The sequence below is a fragment of the Abramis brama genome (assembly GCF_963993115.1).
Source record: "Abramis brama genome assembly, chromosome: 4".
NCBI classification, from domain to species: domain Eukaryota; kingdom Metazoa; phylum Chordata; class Actinopteri; order Cypriniformes; family Leuciscidae; genus Abramis; species Abramis brama.
The window spans coordinates 55040640-55064169 of NC_139966.1; the positions used below are offsets into that span (position 1 = coordinate 55040640).

At 36.9% G+C, this 23530-nt stretch overlaps 1 protein-coding gene across 9 annotated transcripts in view; it reads right to left on the reverse strand.

The window, feature by feature from the left end:
* Positions 1-23530, reverse strand: part of tfec (transcription factor EC) — a 44860-nt gene that overhangs the window by 10629 nt on the left and 10701 nt on the right. For 2 of the 9 annotated variants that reach the window (XM_084111144.1, XM_084111146.1), the window contains exons 2-5: positions 22078-22277; positions 2061-2117; positions 1479-1706; positions 1075-1176 (exon numbers count right to left, since the gene is read on the reverse strand). In XM_084111144.1, the coding sequence (XP_083967270.1) occupies positions 1075-1176; positions 1479-1706; positions 2061-2117; positions 22078-22277 (587 nt within the window). Of the gene's footprint in view, positions 1-1074; positions 1177-1478; positions 1707-2060; positions 2118-2309; positions 2587-5233; positions 5481-22077; positions 22278-23530 lie in introns of those variants that run through there. The other 7 variants (XM_084111145.1, XM_084111147.1, XM_084111149.1 and 4 more) reach the window with 6 other exon arrangements.

The window sequence follows — 23530 nt, forward strand, 5'->3', positions numbered from 1 at the left end:
CCCATCATGCTCTTAGTATCACATACCTCTCTAGTGAGTTCAGGTGTTGTAGTAATCACAACTCAAGCGATGCTTTGTCCATCCACGGACGTCAGTACGACAGTAACAATTTCATGCTGGTCTCACACATAGTCGGGCCACTTGTGTGCCCAGATGCTTACCTAAGGGTTTTCATTGGCTCTAGCTGAATTGCAATTCCTCAGCAGAATGCGCTTTTGGCATTTAGCAGAGTTGAGGTATTTTTCTAGCTTGCTCCCTCTTTCTGTTTTGGAGAAGTGATCACTCATTAACATAGTCTGGCTCTTCTAAGGCATACCTCTCTGCATGCCGACATCATTAACAGACTAATCTGTATTGTTCCACTGTTTAAAGCCTGAGATTTAAGTCTGTTCCCCCTTTTTTCACTGCAGAGACTGAACTTTGACTCTCAGGGACCTCACGCAAAGACGAACCCCTTTTCACAAGCACACCAAAGGCACGTGTTTGTGTTATTGATGTGTTTAATTCATTTTTAAACCTACAAATGTAGCTTATATTTTGGATTCAGACTTGTTTTATTCCTATAATTAAGTGTGCATTTTATGAACATGCAGAACGTTGTCATTTTCATTTCATTACATGGTAACACTTTACTTAAGGTCTGTTTATATAATGCATCAAATAGCTATTTATACTTTTTTTATAATTATAGTTGTTATACTTGTAGGTATTATAGTTATAGTTAATACTTTATAAATGTTTTATAAATATTTTAAAATTAAACGATTATATAAAATAGTATTTGATCTAATTATTGATAATTAGTTTGTTCTTTATTGATATTCTGGTTATGGTTAAACTATTTTGTTTTCAATTAAATTGATTATAAGTTGTACTATAAGGCAATAAGTCTACATTGTAATGCATTATATATTAATTTACTTTCAAGTATGATTTTTACTAGATATTGACGGTTAGTTATTTTGACATACTGTATTTCCCAGTACTTTTTACACCTCTATACACAGGTCATTATTAATTGCACGGGACGTAACAGTTCGACAAAGTGAGGAGATTAATTTGGTATATACTTACGTTATTTTGCATTATGATTCCTGGCTCCATACAATCCAAACCCCCATCTTTGAACCCGGTTTCAAGGCTAATAAGATCATCAATAACTTCATCCATTGGAAACTAAAAGAAAACAGTGATTATAGCACATACTTCCATCAATAGAGGTTGAATTTGTCAATCTGAGATGTTGTTTTAAGTTTAATTTTCACTGTCGTGAATCCAGAGTAAAAGTGAGAGACTTAAACTGGGCCACTAATCCAATAACAGATGATTCATCATCTCTGAAAGACGACTGTGAGGATGAAGCACCTCTTATCAGAGCAGCCGACCCATCCTTTAATTGTCAACATGATCAGAGCTGAGTGTTTAAAGTTATTGATGAGTACAAACACTCAGAGAGATGACATCACAGAAGTACTGACCTCGCTGTCGTGATTGTTGGCCAGTGTGAGCAAGGTGACGGGGCTTCCTGGCGTGCTGCTGTCGCTCATGGGTGGCATGTGTCCGTTGCGCATGACGGGCACCGTGCCCAGGGCCTGGCCCGGGTGAGGATGGGCCTGGCTAGCAAGTTTGCTGCCCAAAGTTAGGTACTGTTTGACCTGCTGGGCCTGGGTCTGGTGGAGGTGATACTTGGAGTTCTCCAGATGAACCTTTAAAAAGATGAGAAAAAATGGCTTTTTTTAGCTTAGTAAGTCTTATTTGTCCACAAATTATGTCATTGTAATTATATCTCTTTCATTTAACTTGTTTTCCAACATTAAGCATCTGCACAACCAAAACCACCTTACCGTATTCAAGATATGCAATAAAACGTGCAATTATTTCCTTCAGTTAAGCATATATTAAGCCCAACATCGCAAGTCTCAATGTAATCTCAGTTGCCTGCTTAAAACGTCCCCAAAAGTGACTTAATCACTGCAATCCAACCTCAGCCAAAATACCAAACCAAAATTCTGAAAGGGATAGTTCACATAAAAATTTAAATGCTGTCATCATTTACTCACCCTCATATTGTCATGTATGACTTGTTTCTTCTGTGGAAGACCCCACTGAGTTTCATCCTATGGACAAAAACAGTTTTTTTTCAGTTGTTCCACAGAAGAAAGAAAGTCCTACAGGTTTGAAATGACACAAGGAGGGTGAGTAAATGATGACAGCACTTTCATTTCTGGGTGAACTACCCTTTAACCAAGCACCAAAACGGCCCTTATCTTGCGCAAAACAAGTCAAAGCAGAACATAGCAGGTCCTTACGTTGGAAACTCGAGCTCCGTCTCTCATCTTGTAGAAACTACAGTCAGTTAAATGTGGCATTCTCAATCCCTGTACTTCCACACGGAGGAACGCTAAGGTAGGATCCCAGGCTGCGGAGAGGAAACCAAGTGACTGTCCCCTCTTGTTCCTGTCCGGCCTTTATAACCAAGCAGGAGGAACTCCGTGACCTAATTAGTTTAAAGACCAGGCCTTTCCTTTTTATCGCAGGTCGTAGTAGTCACCTCAAGTGGAGAGATTTCTGATCTGACAGGTTTGATCACTGCAGGGTCGAGGTCTTTTGCCTATATGGCTAATTCGGTGGGACCGCCCAGTTTTGTTTGTGTGAAGCAGCCAATCCCAGACTTCCCCCTTCTACCACTTCTGCTTCAGGGGGTCCGAGACAATTACTGCTTGTTGTGTGTGGTTTCCAAATGACCCAGAGGCCCATCTCTGGACCAGACCCACTAGACAACATTGTCTTGTATCTGTTTTCAAAAACTAACTGTCTTGAACCCGGCGGCTCCCCTAATTTTAGTCTATAACATATCGTAAAGCTAAATATAGGAGGGAAGCATTCATTCGGGGTGATGGAGGCGACCCCTAGCAGTCATTATTATGTTGTCTACGCTCACAAAGCACAACTGTTGAGTTACTTTTATGGCGGTCAAAGTATTTTCGGAAAAATCCAAAACTGAACTTTTACTGACCGTCGACTAAAGATACTCAATTGTGTGAGTGAAAGTTATGTTTAATTTGATCAAAACGTCTGTTTGCAATAACAAAAGAGGCATTTAAGACTCATGCTTGAGTCAGAAACATTGCTGGAAGTTCGGCTGTATTGCCCTTCAATGGAAATCTTAAATAGAAAATATTATCCCATACGCACTGAAATAGTTATTTAAGCCCTTAAAGGATGAATCCGAGGACCAAATCGGATCTTCTATGCCCCTCTGACTGCATATTCAACAGTTCACAAGAGGTCTGTCTCTGTTTATCAGCCATTGCAAAGCTCTTTTCATTACACACACTAGATTTGGCTTCAAAAAGACCTAAGAGTTTAACTTCTCTCTTATCCCAGGCAAAGGTGAAAGAAGTCATTGTGTCTCAGAGCTCATCTCTGCAGTGGGGAAGGGAAGGGTTATAGTTGTGTTAAAGGGCCATGTCCTTGACTTACATCTCCCCTTTCTGTTGTGAATGCAGGATACAAGACTATTAACTAATCAAAGCCTGTAATGTGTTTGAAGTTGTAGTGATTTCGTTCACAAATAAAGTGTAGACAATGGAAGTTCTATATGTGAAGATGCATTAGATGGCATATTTAAAACAACATTACACACTCATTAACTAAACATTCAGCAAGCAGATTATGAGCTGATCTTACACGAAGTTATCAATGATACAGTTGAGATTTGCGTGCTTCATTTTTTTACACTTTTGATAATGTTTATATTTTGATGTATATTATATAATGTTTCTATTGTCTACAATAGTAATGTGTACTCCTTTAAATAACTTTATTTAATAGAACTATTAGAATTAAACACTGTACAGAAATACTGACACATTAATGTAATATAACATATAATAACAAAAACATTTCCTTTACCTTGATTTGGTCTTTAAGTGTGCATCTTGCATAGAAAGGACCCTGTAAGTGTGTCTGGAATGATGAGATATAATCTATTGTGCTAGCGTTGATGTTGCTTAATTTTGTTTCAGCATTAGTCAAGTTCTGGTTTCACTTCAGAAAAATCTGAGTTTTGAAACACTGGGGAGGGGGGCAATTTTTACCGGCTTTAGAAATCATGGACAAAACCTTTCATGGCCAAAAGGTCAGGCATTATATTGAGCTGGAATGGGTAAAGAAGTTAAATCACTTCAATATAAATCTAAAGGATATGTCTTTATTTTGACAGATGTGAGTCAGAGATACTCTTCTGTTTTGTTTTGTTTCTGAAGACATCAGTTGTGCTATACTGAATATTCCTCTTAAGAATCAATGCTGTTAGACCACAAAAGTTTCTGAGGGGAAGAGAAAGTAAAACTTCTTACACACACACACACACACACACACAACACACCAAAAGAACGGAATCACATTCACATCAGGTGTTGTTCCTTCTCTTGAATTTGACAGCATGTTCTTGATATTTCTTTGCACAGCAGCAATAAACATATTTAAACAATTTAGCCACACTCAAAAATGCTAAATGTCAAAAGGAAAAAATGCAAACCATCAAACCAAGCATAATTTATTGTATAGAAATAGAGGTTTCTAATATGAAAATATATTTGTATATTATTTTTACTATTAAAATATTAAATGCGATACACGCTTATAATATTTAATATTTCTTTTTTAACATTTAGTCATTTTTGAGGACTTAAGAGTCCAAATACTTTTGGGGAACAATGTGTGCTTTACAGCCACTTAATATACGTGTGTGTGGGTTTTTTTTTAATCCTACTTCTGTCATTCAACTCTCTTCAAAAGTATTACAGATATGTTAAAATTTTGCTAGAGCCATAAATCTGTTTGATTGTATCATCTCTGTCCATTTAACCAAGGGTCCAACCCAAATAGATATTCAATGTATATTTATGCATTTGACAAACACTTTTATCCTAAGTGACTTATGGTGCATCCAAGGTATAATTTTTTTCATTGTGTTGTCCCTGGGAAACGAACCCATAACCTCGAGTGCCATAGTGTACTCTACCAGTTGAGCAACAGGAAGCAATCTCTTCAAAACAGCACTTTTATAGACTCAGAGTAACTGAAGCTCAATCTAAACTCAGTTTTCCATTAAACAATTCCAAGCAGCCATTAAAGAACATTGCACTCAAAGACTCACAAACAGCATTTGCACTCAAACTGTCATGCAGCTCTCATCCCTGTTTCTCTCGCTTTTGCAGCTACATACCGGCAGCAGTTGGATCTCAGTGAGAGAGATGACTTGAACCACACAGCAGCGGCTCATGGTCCACAAGAAGGCCTTCACAGTAGGTCAGACTCAGCAGGAGTCACGCAAACAACACGCACAAACGGCCTGCAGTCTTTGCCTTAAACCGCAAGCCAAGAGGAGTTGGAATCTCTCAGTCCAGTGTAAACGCAACAAGGCTAGGAAAGCAGAAGGATAACTGAGCATATGTGTGTGTGTGTGTGTGTGGCTTTCCTGAGCTGTGTGTGCAGAAACACGGGCCTGGAGAGGAAGGCATGACACAGCTTTCTCAGCTTCCTCTGTACGGGATCTAGTGGTCACCCAAAGGCCTGACGGAGGCAGAATTTCAGGTGCTAGAGACTCGGAGCGTTATTTTGTTCTTGGTCCTTCCTGTCTGACCCTCTTTACAGCCTTACTCAGCACATTCCCCTGATAGGTCATCTCTTTAACACTCACACACACAACGTACATAAAAATTAATCAAACGAAATGTTACTGCAGACACACTCGCTTGCATGTGCACTTGTAAGTAGTGTAGTGCACACACATTCACTTTCAGAACCAACAAGTACACTCAAGGCCAAAAAGTGCATAGTGCTGTGTACTGAAGCCTCTCGGATTAAAATGACTACATGTTTTGACTGTTTTCCATTCAGTTTTGTCTTCCAGGGCAGTTTTTATATTGCACTATGGAGATTTGTTTCCCCACAGTCTGCAGTGTTGTTTGTGTTTCTCTGTAGAAACGCTACAAGTCTGACTTACTGCTAGTTTGATCCACCAAGTCGAACAGATGAGGAATTTATGGAAGTCTGTTTCCACCTCAGAGTAAAAAAATAAAAATTTAAATTGTAAGATCATGTTTAAAACAAGAAATAAAGTCATAGTTGTGATTGTGAGAGATGAAGTCACAAATTTGCAATTGGGAGACATACATTTTGAGAAATCATTCACTGCTGAGAGAGCTAAATTTGCGATATTTAAAAATTTTGATATTTAAAGTCACAAAGTGATATAAAGTCACAATTATGATAAATGAAGTCGCAATGGTGAGATATTAAGTGATATTGCTCAATATAAAATCACAATTGCGCAAAATAAAGTCGCATTTAGGAATAGTTGCTTTTCAGTGCTGCATGATATAAACTAAGCAAGAAAATTGAGGTCATTATAAAACTTGAATCTCAAATGATGATTTATGGCATGAGAACAGTGAGAAGATGCTTTGGAAATGGTTGAAATCATTGCAGAGTAGACAGGATGTGTGTATCAGCATCCTTTTGTTGCCTTGTTTCCTGTTTTAAAGGAAATGCAAAGGAAAGTTTCTAGTAATTGACTAAAGTGCCATTGAACCTGCGTGCGTGCGTGTGTGTGTGTGTGTGTGTGCGTGCGTCCGTGCCTGCCTGCCTGCGCCTGGTATTCCCTGTTATGGGGACCAATTTGACCTCATGGGGAAATTTGTTTGGTCCCCATGAGGAAAACAGCTTATAAATCATACTAAATGAAATGTTTTAAAAATGTAAAAATGCAGACAATTTTCTGTGATGGGTAGCTTTAGGGGTAGGGTTAGTGTAGTCGAATATACAGTTTGTACAGTATAAAAATCATTACATCTATGAAAAATCCCCATAAAACATGGAAACGTGTGTGTGTGTGTTTTCTAGAGATTCTGTACGTGTTTGTATATTTACCTCTAACCAAAAATCCTAGTTGGCCATTTTTCCATGTTTTTCTCTGGGCCCGGTCTGAATTCTCACCTTTGTTAGTCCCACATACAGTATGTATAAAACATGAGCTACTTCCTGTAAGAGTTGGGCCGCTTCTGAGACAAGACTTCAAAGTCCAGCTCACACATCTGAGAGCTGTTTTATCCAAGTAGAAAAGGAATGCATAATAACCAGAAGACTTTAATGATTCATATATAAATTAAATATTACACTCATTTTAACTGTATGATAGGAGTGCCAAACTGTCCTCCCTGAGCTCAGTGCTTCAACCCAGTTTATCAACAAGAAATATGGAATGTGAAAATAGTACATTTATATATGACGTTTACCTGGATTCTCTTTCATTGTGTGATAGTGACCCCAAAAATGTAAATGTTTTATTTTATTCTATTTTATTTCAAATGTACCCGTGCAATTATTCTTTATTATTATTCTTTAAAATCAATACCAGATGGTTTGTTATTTTGTTACCTATGGAAGCTTGTTTCTGCCATGGAATAGAAAAATAAAAAAGGTAACAGAGAATATTTATCTCACAATTATAACTTTTTGTTTCTCTGAATTGGGAGTTTATATCTCGCAATTCAGACTTTATAACTCACAATAGCGAGTTTATGTCTTACAGTTCCGAGAAAAAAAGTCAGAATGGCAAGATAATCTAAACTCGAGTTTATATCTTGCAATTCTGACTTTTTTCCTCGCAATTCCAAATTTATAATTCACAATTCACACTTTTTTTCCCCATCGCAATTCCGAGTTTATAATTCACAATGACTTTTTCATGCAATTACAGTCAGAAAAAAAGTCAGAATTGTGAAATATACACTTGAAATTCTTACTTTTTTCTCGCAAACCTGACTTTATTTCTCACAATTAAGTGTATATCTTATAAACTCAAGATAAAAACTTGGAATTGTGAGGGGGAAAAAATCTGAATTTTAAACTTTTCATGGCAAACGTAACGTGTCTTTAGTATGCAGGGCCTTGTAATGATGCTTACAATAGTTTTGATTTTTATATTCAAAACTGCCTATTGTGACCATACAGAAAAAAGTATTTGGACTGGTAAGTCTCGCTTAAAAATGTTTGAATGTCATTGCATTGGGTAACTCTGAAAGCTTGTCAATTCTGAGTTTTAGATATAAATTCAGATTTGCAAGATATAAACTTGGAATTGTGAGATATAAACTCTATTCCGAGGAAGAAACAAGCTTTCATAGTTAACAAATGTAAATCGTCTGCAATGTTACATAAACAGCTTCATAGGTTGCTAATAGGTTTGTGCGTTTAAAGAGTGGGCTGAATAGAAACTTGGTTTCCCCAGAAAAGATGTGATTACGTCTAATGCGATTTTCGATGTAAATCAATTAGCCTCCACTCCATCAGGGCCGACAAGGCAAGCCGTTCACAGGCACACCTGAGAGGAATTCACTCAACCCCGTCCCATTCAGACCCACAGTTCCTGTGCGCGGACAGATTTAATTGAAGAGCCAAAACAAAAAGCAACTGTAACCTCTATTCAAATATAGGCTATCCGCTTCAAACAACGCATTGGAAAGTAGTTGTAGTGAATCCGATCAATAAACTGCTTTCATTGGGAAATTTATCCACAATATTTGGAGGAGCAAACGACTTTTCAGAAGCATCTAACCGTTTCCCATGATCTTCTAACTCGGCACCCCGCTTTGCACTGATCCCCTTAAAATCACAAAATGACCAAACCGCATCACATGACTTCCCTCCACACACCAGACTCACAAAAAGGACCCAGCACTCTCAGAGCAAGGGCTTATGGGTAAGCTGTGGTTTTGAAAGGCCTTCTTTATCTGGGTTTGGGCTAATCACTGGTTTGAATCACCTACATGGATTTATTTTCGGCAGAGCAGTTGTGTTGTAACGACAGATCGTAATTTAATTTCATGGTTTGTCTTAGTGAGGTGAGCTGGGGTAAGGAACATTTGAGGATATGTCTGTTGTACACAGACGTAGCAAACATAAAAAAGAAGTTACGGTATCTAAGCAGTAATGTACAAATGTACCGTTCAAAAGATTGTGACTGAGTCAGTAAGATTAAGGAAATTCATAATTTTATTTAGCAACTCATTAAATTGATCAAAATGTCACAGTAAAGACTTTTAAAATGATACAAAAGATTTCGGTAACACCTTTATTTTTAAGGTGACGTAGTTACTTACAGTAATGACTAACCCTAACTGTTAAGCAGCACAAATGTTTTCAACATTGATTGATAATAAGAAATATTTTTAAAAATCTTACAGACCCCAAACATTTGACAGAAAATGTATCACAATCACAATGGTAGGGTGTTGCTCTGCGGTTTCTGAGGCGTTTTGAGCACGTTAAAAAGTAGTGTTTGCTATGGTCTTCTGGATAGTTTCTTACTGGCCCTAGTTGAAAGAGCCCATTCTCAAATCTATCGGGTCCCTTTTTCAATTTAAGCCTTTGAGATATTTTCTCACCGGTTTCAAGTTTGATTGCTTTGAAAAGCACACCTTTACCCAACAAACTAACTAGATATCATTCATGGTTGAGGGATGAGTTACATGCTAAAGTTTAGGCACTCAAATGTTCAAATCGCTCACACCAAGTATGAGGAATAGTAATAACAAGCACCACTGTCTATATTTATGTATAGTCATATAACTTGGCTGAAAACTGTATTACAGACTCCTTAATTTCAGACTATACGGTTTTATTTTTTGAGTACTCAAGCCCTCATGTCATTGTCTCAGCTTTCTGTTGTAAAATAGCTGAACACAAACCAATCCACTTTACTTCAAATGTCATGAAAGATTGAAACGGGGAATTCAATTTGGCTTTTAAACACAGACTCTTGTCTTATCTGATTGGAAGAATGTACAATAAGCATCTAAACTCTTATTTACGAGTGCAAGTTTAAGGGAGTATCAAAAGTTGAATGGGTTGTCACTCCAGATATCTGCACAATTGCTGCCTTTATCCTGAAATTTGAGTTTATAATGTGAGTGATAGTATGGCCTATGGTCCAGAGTAAAATATATTGAACTTTACAACCTTTTTTTTTCCCTTCCAAGTGCACATAAAGTGCATTTGTGAGCTAAATTTGCAAAGCTCTGTTCAAAAGCTTTAGCTTGAGATATATTCATTACGGACTAAATCTAATTGTGTAAAATGAAATAATGCAATAGCTGTTTAATGAAGACTAAGCAGAAAATTAGATCAACTTTGACCTTACCCGAACTAATAATGCGCAGTTTGAAGGATGACAAAGAAACGCTTGTGTCCACGTTCTCTTCAAGTCAGTGTCGTGTATGTGTGTGTGTGTGTGTGTGATGTGACTGTGGAGAATCTACACAGCGTCCATGTGCATTTGTGGACATACACAGAGGCACAAGTGTGTCTGATTGTGCCGTAACATGCGTGACACGTTAAAGCAGTCATGGTCGTCTCAAATACAGTGTAAAAGCCTTCAGTCATTACACTGACACAGTGAGACACAAATCTTATACTCGCACACACAAAGATTGTTTATATCTATTCATTCATGTTTGATTTCAGTGTCATTTCTCAAAACATCATTGAACTTTTCTCAAACTTTGTTATATTGAGTGAAATGCATGTTATCACATTACTTAGCTATACAAAACAAAGGTTTATTCACAAACCCTAGAAATATCAGCTCATCAACAGTGCTATAAAAGAGTGGGTGAACTTTTCATATTTCAGACCTTCTCTATTATGACCTAATCAAATGAATTGTAATACCCAGACATTTCTTTTGAGATGAATACACTGATTTTGTGATTTAAATTGGATCATTGTAATTTCCTTCCACAGACCGAACTCTCCACACTCTCCCGGCCCAAATTGATTAATCAGCACAGCCTGAGTTGAATTTGATCGTGGAGTAGAAGAACAGACGCTAGTACAAAGTGACCAGTGTGGCGGCCTCTCATGTTCAGGATTGAATAAAAGGCCTTGTCCGTCTGGCTGAAACAGATCTGATCTTCTGGACGGACCCTTCTACTCTCACCTCTGATTTGTGGCATATCAGATGAGGTATTTTGGGAAGTTAATCACGTACAACATGGCTGACACCGCAAGAGAGAGGTTTATTACTACATACACAACAGGTGCATAATGTGGCCACTGAATGTCATTGCATTAGATAACAAAACATCAAACCAAGTGGCATCTGTAAATACATATTGCAAGAGCTTTACTCAGAATAAACAACTTGTCTTCGTTTAATTTAGCAATCAAAAACACTAATTTTGATATTTTGTTTTCTAAAGCAATGAAATTCATACACATTTATGTAGATGTCCATTTCTGCTTCAACTGTAAAAAAAAGTGACTTTTCCTAGCGATTACGTTTTTTTTTTATGTCACATTATGACATTATAGTGTCCCTATTATGCTTTTTCGAAAATTGCCATCAGGCATTGTGAAATATGGCTGTTTGTGAATGTAAAAGGTCAGCAAAGTTTTAAAGATCAAAGTGCAGAACAAATAAAGTTATTGTCTCCGAAAAGAATCGATTCTGAACTGCCCAAAATGAGTCGTCAGCAATTCCAGTCTCACTTCCTGTTATACATACCTATACGTAACAATCTAACAAATTTGCATAATGCCAGTTTATGATCTTCATTGGCCGCCCACAAACAACGTTTACTTTGACCAGCCCTCAAACACTGTAGTTGTAGCTGAGACTGGAAGAGTTTGGTTCGTGTTGTCAACATGTGGAGAAGATCACAACAGACTGGACCATCTGACCAATCAGAGCAGAGTAGGCTCTTGGAAAGGAGGGGTTAAGAGAGACTGAATCTTTGAACTAACCATTTTCAGACTTTGAGAATTTAGGTGATGCTGCAATGTATATTATGAGACCATATTTATGTTTTTTGACCATTGGTGCATGTGAGCCTATTGTAGGAGACCTAGACAATATACCACTAAAATAGCATAATATAATTGATATTTCTCTTTCACATTTTGTGGCTTTGTCACAATTGCAACTTAATTGCAACAAAAATTATGAAAATGAAAAAATGAAAACAAAAATAAACTAATTACATTAATTGTATAAATAAAGAGTGAATTTATTTCTTATAATTTTGACTATTTCTTATAATTGCAATTTTATATTTCACAATTATGACCTTGTATCTCACGATTTCACATTATGACTTTATATCTTACCATTGCAACTTTATTTCCCAAAATTGTGGCTTTATATGTCACAATTGTGTTACTATTTCTCATAATTGTCTCTTGATTGCGATTTTATATTACATGGTTACGACTTTCATATAAATATTTCATATTTTATAGGAATATTTTTAATTTACTACTGTTAGGTATAGTCACAATATTTAATTGAATATCGAAGACAGGGGACATACTCGTCATACTCATATCATACTCTGCCCAGAAATTCTTGAGATGTTTATTTACAACAAAAACAACTAAATAATTTTAAAACAATCAAATAATATACCAACTGATTTATAACTATTCCTGTTTTCCATTTCATAATTACTGGATAAGGATTTCACTCACCAAGAACAATGTCTAATGTCTAAAATCAGTTTTGTATCTCAAAATGTTGTTACTTAGTAGAATGTCTAAAGCGGATCATCAAAATAATGTAACCAACTGTTGACCCTTAATGTTAACTAAGATTAGCAAATGCTGTAGAAGTATTGTTCATTGTTAGTTTGTGATAACTAAAGTAGTTAACTAATGTTAACAAATGTAACCTTTTTGTTAAGTGTTACCAATATATTAAGTGTTTAATTACTTTTTTGGGAAAAGTACATATTTCATCAGTTTTCAACCAATAACATTGATATATAATAAGAGTACTGATATCAATCAAGATTTATAAACGCTGACTCATTTGAATTGAAGAACAGTTCCTTCCTAATTTCTTTCTCCTTTTTGAAGCTGTCAGCCAGAATTTTCACATCCCCAGAAGTTTTTTAAATTCCTATAAACCAGTGAAATGGCTGTAAAATGGTGAAAATGAATCTTTCTAACCACGCCACCACATTGACGAACAACAACACACTCCGTTGAACGGAATCCCACATTCTTGTAGAGCTTTCGCTTTTTTTTTTTCTCATCTCGTTTCCCTCTCAGCTGAGTACGTGGGTGACGTTAACGTGAGACGATGCTTCTCTTTTCATCACTGCAGGGTGCTGCTCAAACCAAAAGTCTGACTTTAAGACCTATTAGGTTATTAAGTGCCTGATATGGCACACCCAGGTATGGGAAAACCACCAAAGTCAATCCTCTAGCAGTCCGAACCGCGCTGGGGGTACGAGCAGCTTCAGAGAGGGCATCCGTCTGAGCATGTTAGGTTTGTGATGAACAGTTTTGAGGAATTTTACCTCATCACGTGCTGGTAACTTGAACATTTAGATGGCGGCAATTGAGTGTGCGTGAGCAGAGCTAATCGCATGTGATACGCAAGGACAGATGGCGAGTCGTGACATTCTGTGCCACAACAAAGCAATGAAAAGCACCACTGTAAACGCACATGCTTTTGTTTACACACAAACACACACTTTAACAAGAGATCTACAGCATGCAAGCTAGAAATAAGTTTTCTCTGCTCAAAAATGTTTTACTGTTCTCATCTGTAGATGTTGACGGAACCTTGTCATTCATTTAAGGTTAGTTAAATGATAAACGTGGACATTAATATCATATTTTATAGATGCATGTTTGGACGTGTTGCATGTCGTTATAAGAGAATGAATAGAAATTAATTCATTATTGAAGTATTTATTTTTTTGTTAATTTGGCCAATATATAAAATTCCATTACCCAAGTAGCCAAATTTGCATTTTTTTCTAAATGTTATATAAAAATGAGATTAATTTCCATATCAAGACTGTGACGTTATGGCTGGTTTCCAGTCTAAGACGCTTTAGAAGACTGTAAGTTGAAAATATGAAGCGTAAAATGAACCATTATTATAACACACGCAACACCAATGATACAATTATGTGAATTAAATTAGCCAGATTGAATTTACTTTGACAAATGTAGCATAACATTGACACATTATATATGTTTTTCATTATACACCTAGTTTGTAATGCGATTTTTCACTACAGATTAATTTGATGCAATAGGACAGACTTTAAAGCATTTTAAGTTGTTCCTTGAAGTTTGCATATTTGCACTTCCTCCAAAATAATACACTTTATGGCAGGACAAACCAGCATTTAAGCAATAGCTCAATCAGATGAACTATTTCAAGATCTAGAATGCAAAACATTAAATGCTCAACTGACTTACCTGACCGTACCAGTTATATTCCAGCATTTTGATTTTATGAGTGGTATCGCTCTCAAAAGCCAAACTGTCGCTCTCTATGGCACAACAATATCATGCATTTACTTGTGTAGACTCATCTACGGGTCCCACTAAGCCCTCGACACACACCCCAAGCCCGTTTAGCACTCCTAAGCTTACGACCTGTTGATAATGAACCTGAACCCATTATTTTGAGTCAATGAATTGAAAGAAATGGGGCAAGGAATGAAAGCCACAGGGCCAATTACTGATGCTCTTTGATGTATTATTCTCCCTCACTCACTCAAATGGATCTGCACATTTTGTCTTCATCCTCTGTTTTTCATTAATTATTTTGCTTGGGGTCAAAGTTTGACTGGCTAATTGTGCAGACGGTTCAGCTTTAAGAATGGCAGTGATTCTCCAAAAGCTGACACTCTCTCTAGCTGTGCTCAGCCACCTTGCATTATGCCAATTAATCCAATTCTTTGATTTTTTTTTTTTTTTTTTTTCATTTTCCTTTTTCTTTCTTTCTTTCTTGTTCAGCCTCTCTTTCTGTCCCTTCTTTTGTAATTCATAATCTTAAAATCTTAAGAGTTGGGGGGTCTTGGACTGGTTGGGAGATTGCTAGGTCAACTAGAGTAACTAATAGTTCAGTGTTGGCGACACATGGAGAGCTTTATTTTACAAACTGTATTCCAACCCATAACCTACAGAGAGAGAGAGAGAGAGAGAGTGTGAGTGTGAGTGTGAGTGTGAGTGTGAGTGTGAGTGTGAGTGTGAGTGTGTGTGTGTGTGTGTGTGTGTGCGTGTGCGCGCAGAGTGTATGTATGCATGTATGTTTGAGTATTTTATTAAAAATCTTTTCCATCACTATGAAACTGAACATATTACTTAATATGCATGGCAAAAATTGGTGTTTGGGGGCGACATTGTAATAACTACAGTATTAATTTGCCAACATTTAATATGTCTTATTTTGTAGGATTTATATATTGTTAATTTTCTTGTCTATAATCACAATATTATATTGAATATTGAAGACACTATATACTCTGCTCTGAAAATCTCACTGAATTTTTTTAGATGTTTTTTTACAAAAAAAATCAAATTTAAAACAATCAAATAAGATGCATAAAAAGTAAAATAACTACTGTTTCCTAACTTTTCAAGTTTTCCATTCATAAATACTGGATAATGATAACACTCAAGAACAATTTCTAAAACCTATATATACACACACACATATATATATATATATATATATATATATATATATATATATATATATATATATATATATATATATCTATCCTATTAATTGTAATTTAAGTGAAATTACTGAACTTAAATATACAAGCTTGATAAAAATAATCATTCTAGAAGAAAATTTCAGATGGCACTTAGAGGCTTTTGCATCTGAACTCTTCATATATATATATATATATATATATATATATATTAATTTTTTTTTATTTTTTATTATTTTAAGCTGTACAGAAGTAGAACATGTTTATTTATTCATTGTTAATTAAAAATGTTCAAGACAATTTCAGGCCTGGAAATCAACGATATCTCCAGGTTTGCATGGGAGCCCTGCATCATCGCAGGGAAATTACAAAAATCACAAAAATGAATTTCTTAGCACCAGTAGAATTAGATATTCTCACACCTTTCCTCATAAAGGGCACATGAATAATTTGATCATAAGTATATACTTTAGTAAAAGTGTTCTTTATGTGGAAAAGTTTTATTTTTAAAATCAGTTTTGCGGACCAGACATGCAAATCGCTGGCCAATAACAATAAGCGGCTTTTCTCACCATGCTTGACCCTGGGTTAGCGTGCTTTTTAACTCTGGGTTAAGGCCACTTTTAACCAGCATCTAAGCCATGTTTCACAATTGTAATTTGTGTTTAGCAAAGGTGCTTAGCGAGGGAAGTAAATGGCAGGGTTGACCGGGAAATGCAGTGCAAAATGGAACAAGATAAACTAGGATTACGTTAGCTCAGGGATAAAACGTCCCCACGAGAAATCCCAATAAAAGAGCTGCATATTAATTTATAAAATAGTTCATTCTGACTCATGTCGTAGGGTGCTTATAAGGCCTTATACTTCCAGGCTGCCTCCACATTTCAATTCTCACTGTCTTTTAGCTTAGCCCTGCAACTATTTCACAGTGTGAGCCAGCTGAGCATGCATATTAGAAGGCACTCTCATTTATTATTGCTGTAAAAGTCGTCTTTCATCACTCCACCTCCAGGATAGTTCCCGCTTAGTGTTTTAGTTTACGTGTATGGCATCTTTCATACCGATCAGTACATCCTAGTTTCTCTCATCTTACATATGACCTTTTCAATTTAGATGTAAGCAAACGGATTTATTTACTAAAATAAAAAGCCTGTTGGGGACTAGATCCTGTGGGGAAACCCACTCATTGACATAACAGAGGATTTAAGAAACAAAAGAAATATTATTCTAGAGATTAACTTTCCATAATGGGACAGATAGAGTAATCTGAATGAGATTAGGAAATGCTAATGACATTTTCCCTCTGATCTTGATTGACATTTATCTGAATTCCTACATGAAGCATTGGCTGCCCTTAATGGCTAATACTCGCCACTTTCCTGCTTTTTTTTTCTTTCTTTTTTTTCTTCTTTTTTTCCCTTCATTTCAGTTTAGTCTAGTCCCTCACAAGGGACTCGTGCACCCTGACTGGAGAGGAACTCCTGTGTCCTTTTCAGTTATTTTGCCCAAAAGACGCCAGCGACTAATCAGTGTGGCTGAGCAGTGATTCTGAGACGTCGGCCTGGGGGTTTTGCGAGGGCCCCTGGTGATACACCACATTAAGGGCCATAGTGGCCCTGTTTGATACATGTTTCCCCATCAAACGCAGAAATGGACTCACACTAATCAGAGGCCAGAGGTCAGTTGGAACAGACAGATAATATCTTTGTAGACAAGAAGAGTCTAGTTCTCCTGCCTTTTTACGTTTAATCAATACGATCCAAGCAATTCTACATAGTGGAAAATCACATGCAAGATCTGTCACTGAACAACAGACAACTGTGACACTGTTTTATCACCTTCAATATATATATGTTTTTTTTTTTACGTTTTTAAACAATCTTGTATGTGTCGGAAAAGTAGAAATTGCTCCACAGAAGCCCGTTTCTAAAGTGGGATATAGAAACTCGCTTTCCTGTGAGATTTTTCTCACTGTGAATGCCATAATCTGAACCAAAATAATTATTAAAAAGCTATTTATACATCATATTTGTTGCATGTACTTTCTAATTTGAATAATCTTTCTCACAGTTTTTTTCTGTAGCTCAGTACAGTAGAGCTTGAAATGCGATCTGAATGTTTTTGTCAGATTCACTCATTAAGAAATGTTCGTCTGCTCACTTTCGTGCTCTGGCAGATGAGGGCAGCAGTGTGGATGGACAGATTCTGGAGTTTTATTATACTGTCTGATTGTATTAAAAAGAAAAAGTAAAACCTTTACTGCTTGTAATAATCCCTGTACACCTAAATAGACCCCCTCAATCCTTACGTCCCCTGTCTAGCCCTCTGGCCAGATCAGGCCTCACAGGTGCCCCGGGGCACAGCGCTCTGTCCCGCTCAAGGCTAAAAGCCCACACTAGCATATATTCCATGCATTGAACCTTTTTCCTTTGAATCCTATTAGTGGCTGAACATGGTTTAACTGAAAAAGACTGCCGACTTCACTCAATTAGGCCTAATAGGATTACAGGGCTGGTATGGGCCGGGCGGTTTAAATAAGACAGGAATTTTGGCAGACACCTGCAACATGTACTGCATTAATCTTATAAAGGAGAGTATGCTGGCTTGTTAATGGGGATTGCACATGCCAGGACTTCAGCTGCCATCTTTGTTGAGGCAAGAATCAAGCTTGTGATGAAAGGACTGTTCACTCGTTTCAGGCCTATTCAGCACATTTGGTATTCGGGCATTTTATGTGCGCCAAAGCACGTGTGTATCATCAGAACATCATGCAATTAATAATATTGAAATTGATTATGTAATCATTATATATTTAATATTATGTATTCTATTATGTTCTAGAATATAATATAAACAGATTCTTTTGACCTTCTGAATTCCTTTTTTCAGACAGATAAACAGGTTCCCATCCCACATTGTTTTGTTGTTTTACACACAATATATAGAACTTAAAAGTCCGCTGAATCCTATTACCAGGGAACAACCCTGGCGGATCAAAGAGACACGGAAGGACCAAGCAACAGCAGGGCTGTAAAAGTCCCTGGAAATGCTGTACTTGATCAAGAGTACTTCTGATCAGACTCAGTTGTTTTTTTAGAAAGGGAGAACAGTGACGAGTCACTCCACTGTCCTGGAAAAACCCCATCTTATGTTGCAATTGATGACAGGCCGTTTGTCATAATCAGAGCTGCTAATATGGTTTCCTCTCACTGCTGATTCACAGTGATTGGGTGCAAGTAAATTTTGATGTTCATGTCTCCATCCTTCCTTCCTCATTTGCTTTTATTCCATTTTTCTATCCTTCCACCCAGCTTTCATTCTTTTTAGCCATCTCTTTTTTTTTATCCTTGACGATTGTGTTGAGATAAACGCCACCGTTTCTCTAGATCCGCGCTCCACCCACCCTGCTTTAGCAATGCTTGTTCATTGAAAATAGAACTCATATTGTGAGTGAGTATCAGTTATATTATCATGTAAAACTATCATGCAAAAATGCTAATATATAAAATGTACAATTGCCAAGGTGGCTACTTTTTTGTGGTGTAAACATCTAATTAAAATGGCACATGCACACATTGAATAAGCTGACGCAACACCGCTAAATGCTTTTATACGCATCGCTAAAGAATAGAATTTAGGTCTGTTTAAACTGAAGTTGGGACAATCTTTTCTTGCATACGCTCAGTCCACTCGAGCACAATGTTCTCGGCAGCAGCCATCTCCGTGTCTGGCCAACGGATGTACATCCGAGCGAAATGACCAGTATATTTTATTTCAGGGGGCGTTTACACAATACCGTTTTCAACAAAACGGTTACAATAATATCATTCATTTAGATTTTTTTTTTACATTTTTGTTTCATGTCAATTTTAAACCATTTAGATTTCCACAATCAAACGCAACAGTTTAAGCCTTTTACAGGGCCATACATGTTCAGTATCATCAGAGTAAGATTGTGTATGTAACGCTTTCACAATTCTGTTAGCATTCAAGACTGTATTTAGCACATCTGCTCCGTCAAGAGCATTTTAATTGTGCTGTCCAAGGTATGGACTGTTATGAACACCCGCGCCAGTGTACGCTACAACTGTCTATCCCCATTAGACGTCTCTTGACCTGCCCTCCCTCCTGCCAGTCCAGTGGGCCGCAGGATGTCAGACTGAGTTTGGGTCTGAGCCAGACGGGGTGGGTGGTCTTCCTCGCAGTCTGCTTTGGTCTTATTAGTCAGCCGGGATCCCCCCCCATCTCCGTCTCCCATAATACGTCTTCCCATAACCCCTTGGCTCTACCCGAACTGCCTCATAGGCGGGGAGGCGTGTAGATACACAGTTATAGATCTGTGTCTTCTTGAGTGAAAGTATGTGTGTGTACGTCTGCCGTAGCCTCAAGGGACAGCACGCTTCTAAGAGATCAGCCTCTTTCCTCCAAACACAGGTAGTGCTGCAGTGTTTGAAATACACAGATCCACACCAAAACACAGACGCACGCACACACACACTTTAACACATGAAAGGCCTCTTGTGGACCAGAGCAAACACAAGGCAGCTTTGATGTGCTCCAGCCTCTTCTATTCCCTTTCACACACCCTAAAACTGACTGTCTGAAAATCTGATTTTTATCTTTCTCCTTCTGACAGGTATTAAAAGTGCAGATGAAGTGAATGTTTTTCTTCTGTCTGGCCAATTTAAGCAGAACTCATTTGAAAGACAAATGACCACAAAACACAAATGAGATGTGTATTTTTACTATTACTGTTATTAGATTTTCCCATATGTATTTAAATATATATATATATATATATATATATATATATATATATATATATATATATATATAATACATCTGGATTCATTTTATAATTAAAGCACCGATTATTGGGTTCCAAGGACAAACGGCTTGTGTAGACAATACAGTTAAACAATGGCCATGTCTCTTTTCAAATATAATATGAGTGTCATATATACATATGAAGAGTTCAGATGCAAAAACCTCTAAGTGCCATCTGAAATTTTCTTCTAGAATGATCATTTTTATGAAGCTTGTATATTTAAGTTCAGTAATTTCACTTAAATGGCAATGAAAATTACCTATTAATTGCCATTTAAGTGAAATAACTGAACTTAAATAAACGAGCTTGATAAAAATGATCATTCTAGAAGAAAATTTCAGATGGCACTTAGAGGTTTTTGCATCTGAACTCTTCATATATACATATACATATACATGTGTGTGGTTCAGGTGTATACCCTTCAGGTTCAGGTATACATAACACATATCATTATGTCTATGGAAATTCCCCATCAAAGTTGTATAGATTGATTGATTGATTGATTGATTGATTGATAAATAGATAACATTTACTCAAACTGTGCTTAGATTTGATAATGTTAGAGATTTCAATACGAGTTAAATCTTTCTCCGTATTTTGCTCTCTTATAAAGCATATATTTATATTTAGCCATTTATATTGCTCTCCTAAGCTATTCAAAAGCACCTCTGAGCAAGATTTTTTTTTTTTTTTTTTTTTAAAGGATTAAGAAAATGCCTTAGAATGAAAAAGAATGAATGATATATAGAAACTCACAGCCCAGTTCAGGAACTTTTACTTTTTACAGTCAAAATAAACACTTGTCGAATGTGACTATTGTGATTACAGTGTTCTGTCAGCACATAGTGTGGAATTACGCTCCGAAACAAAACCGCCAGCAAATCCACGGCATCGGAATTCCAGACAAATGAGTCCTGGGACACAAAGGCTGTTTGGGTGGTTTCTGGCTCAAATGTGCGGACATAGGCATGCGTCTATAATCACATTATGGGGTTAAGTATCAATGTGGCAGAAACGAGAAAAAAGCCTCTTTATTTATACTAATAAAATCTTAATTATTTCTCCTGGCATCTAAGAATTTTTTATAAAGAATTTAAACTGCAATATTTAATTTAATTTTCTTTTGTTTTATTTCTGAAGCACACTGAATGTGACCCTGTCATTGTCCATTTCTTTGAAATATATTCATTTACATTTTAATACATACTTAAACCTAAAATGAATCAGTCTTATTTTAATAAAATGAAATTATAATCTAAATAAAATAGTAGTAGAATAATTTACTAGTGACATTCACAGACATGCTGACTTTCTTTCTCTCTCTTTTCTAGATCATGTGCAAGTTTTTGCCCCCCTCCACACCAAGGGGTCATTTTAATTTGTGTTACGATGCATGTAACTAAATTAAAACCAGCTCTAATGATACTGCCAGCACTCTTATGAGTGTGCTAATGACTACCAGTCGCTAAAATAAAGAGTGACTTAGTCAACACAAAGTCAGACATGATCCTATAAATGTTGTGAATGCATTTAACTCACAGTTCCACTTAATGAATAATATCAGTTAAGATACATTTTCCACGAAGACATACTTGCCACCGCAAAAAGTAAAACACGCTGCATTGCATTCGATTTCATTCAATGCAATGTAATATTCAGTTTTTCACAGTTAAATGCTATGAAGCAAAAACTAAACGTGTCGGAGATTTTGCATACCTTCCATTGGGTCCAAGGATAGATTGAGGGCTGATTGCTGTGGTAGGGGCCCGGGTTCGGGTTTGTGTGGTAGGAGTAAGGACAGGTGGAGAACGAGGGCCCCGGGACCCACTGGTTCTGCTGGCTTGATACATTAGTTGCAGGGACCACTGGAACACCAGAGAATGACTGGAACATTGCTGGATTCCTAATGCTGCACGCTGAAAACACAACACGAGAGACGAGAGAGCTGTGAAATGTGATATCTCGCTGTATCTACACAGCTCATTTACTTTTATGTAGTGTATAATTTTAGAAATTAACATGTATTACTCATTTTTAGCCATTTTCAAAACATTTTGTTTTGATTTGCACCTTGAATAAATCTGTCTGACGCGTGAAGTCAGAATCAGTAAAAGCCTTTAAATGAATTTACTAAGCCGGTTGAGTGTCCCTAGGGTCAATTTGAAATCTTATTTGAGGGATGTTTTCTTTTAGCCTGTGATCTGATGTTGCAGTGCATCTTTGTTCAGACTCACGTCAATGTTGCAGGAGGTGACTGAAACGGAGCTGAAATAATAAGGGGCAGCATGCTGCATATATAGTCTCAGTTCAGCTGTCACACACAATCAGTGATTTTAGTGTAAAAGGCTAATTGCCTGTTTCAGTGTTATCTACTTTAAAGTAGTATTGAAAATTACATAAATGCTTTAAAAATGCTTTAGTGTTGCAGTGTGACTGTCATTATTGTGATGATTTTTTTCTTGGTATTATTTAAGGTTTTATATGAATAATTATTTATCATACTGTTAAGTGTTCTATCCATCCATCCATCTCTCAATCTGTCTACTCGTCTGTGTCCACTCATCTATCTATCCATCCATCCACTCGTCTGTCCACTCATCCATCCATCTATATCAATCTTACTACTCGTCTGTGTCCACTCGTCCATCCATCCATCCGTCTTTCTACTTATGTCTACTCATCTTGTCTATCCATCTACTCGTCTGTCTGTCCACTCATCCATCCATATCTCTCTGTGTGTGTGTGTCTGTCTGTCTGCTCATATATCTATCTATCGGTCTCTCGCTCTGATGTAGCTACACTTCAAAAGCTACAGCTGTTCCCCATCCATGTTTGACCACACTGCATATGCAAGGAATGTTTCTTCCTTATTGTATGACTCTTCTACATCTTTTAATTTCAGATATCTGATATTTTACAATATGTAGGCATGGTGTAGAGTTATGCAGCATGAGGATCTGATTCTATCAGAGAGAGATCAGTGAGACAGTGACGCCTCACACAATCAGAGGGGCCACGCTGAGAGCCAGACAGCACTGTGAAAGGAAAGAGCTCCATAATGGAGGAGCAGGAGGTTGAGCACAACGTAATTGGCAAGTCTTCCTCCTTTTTTTGCCCACACCTCTCTACTTCCATGCATGGTGCAAGTGATTTTAAATTGCCTTCTTTC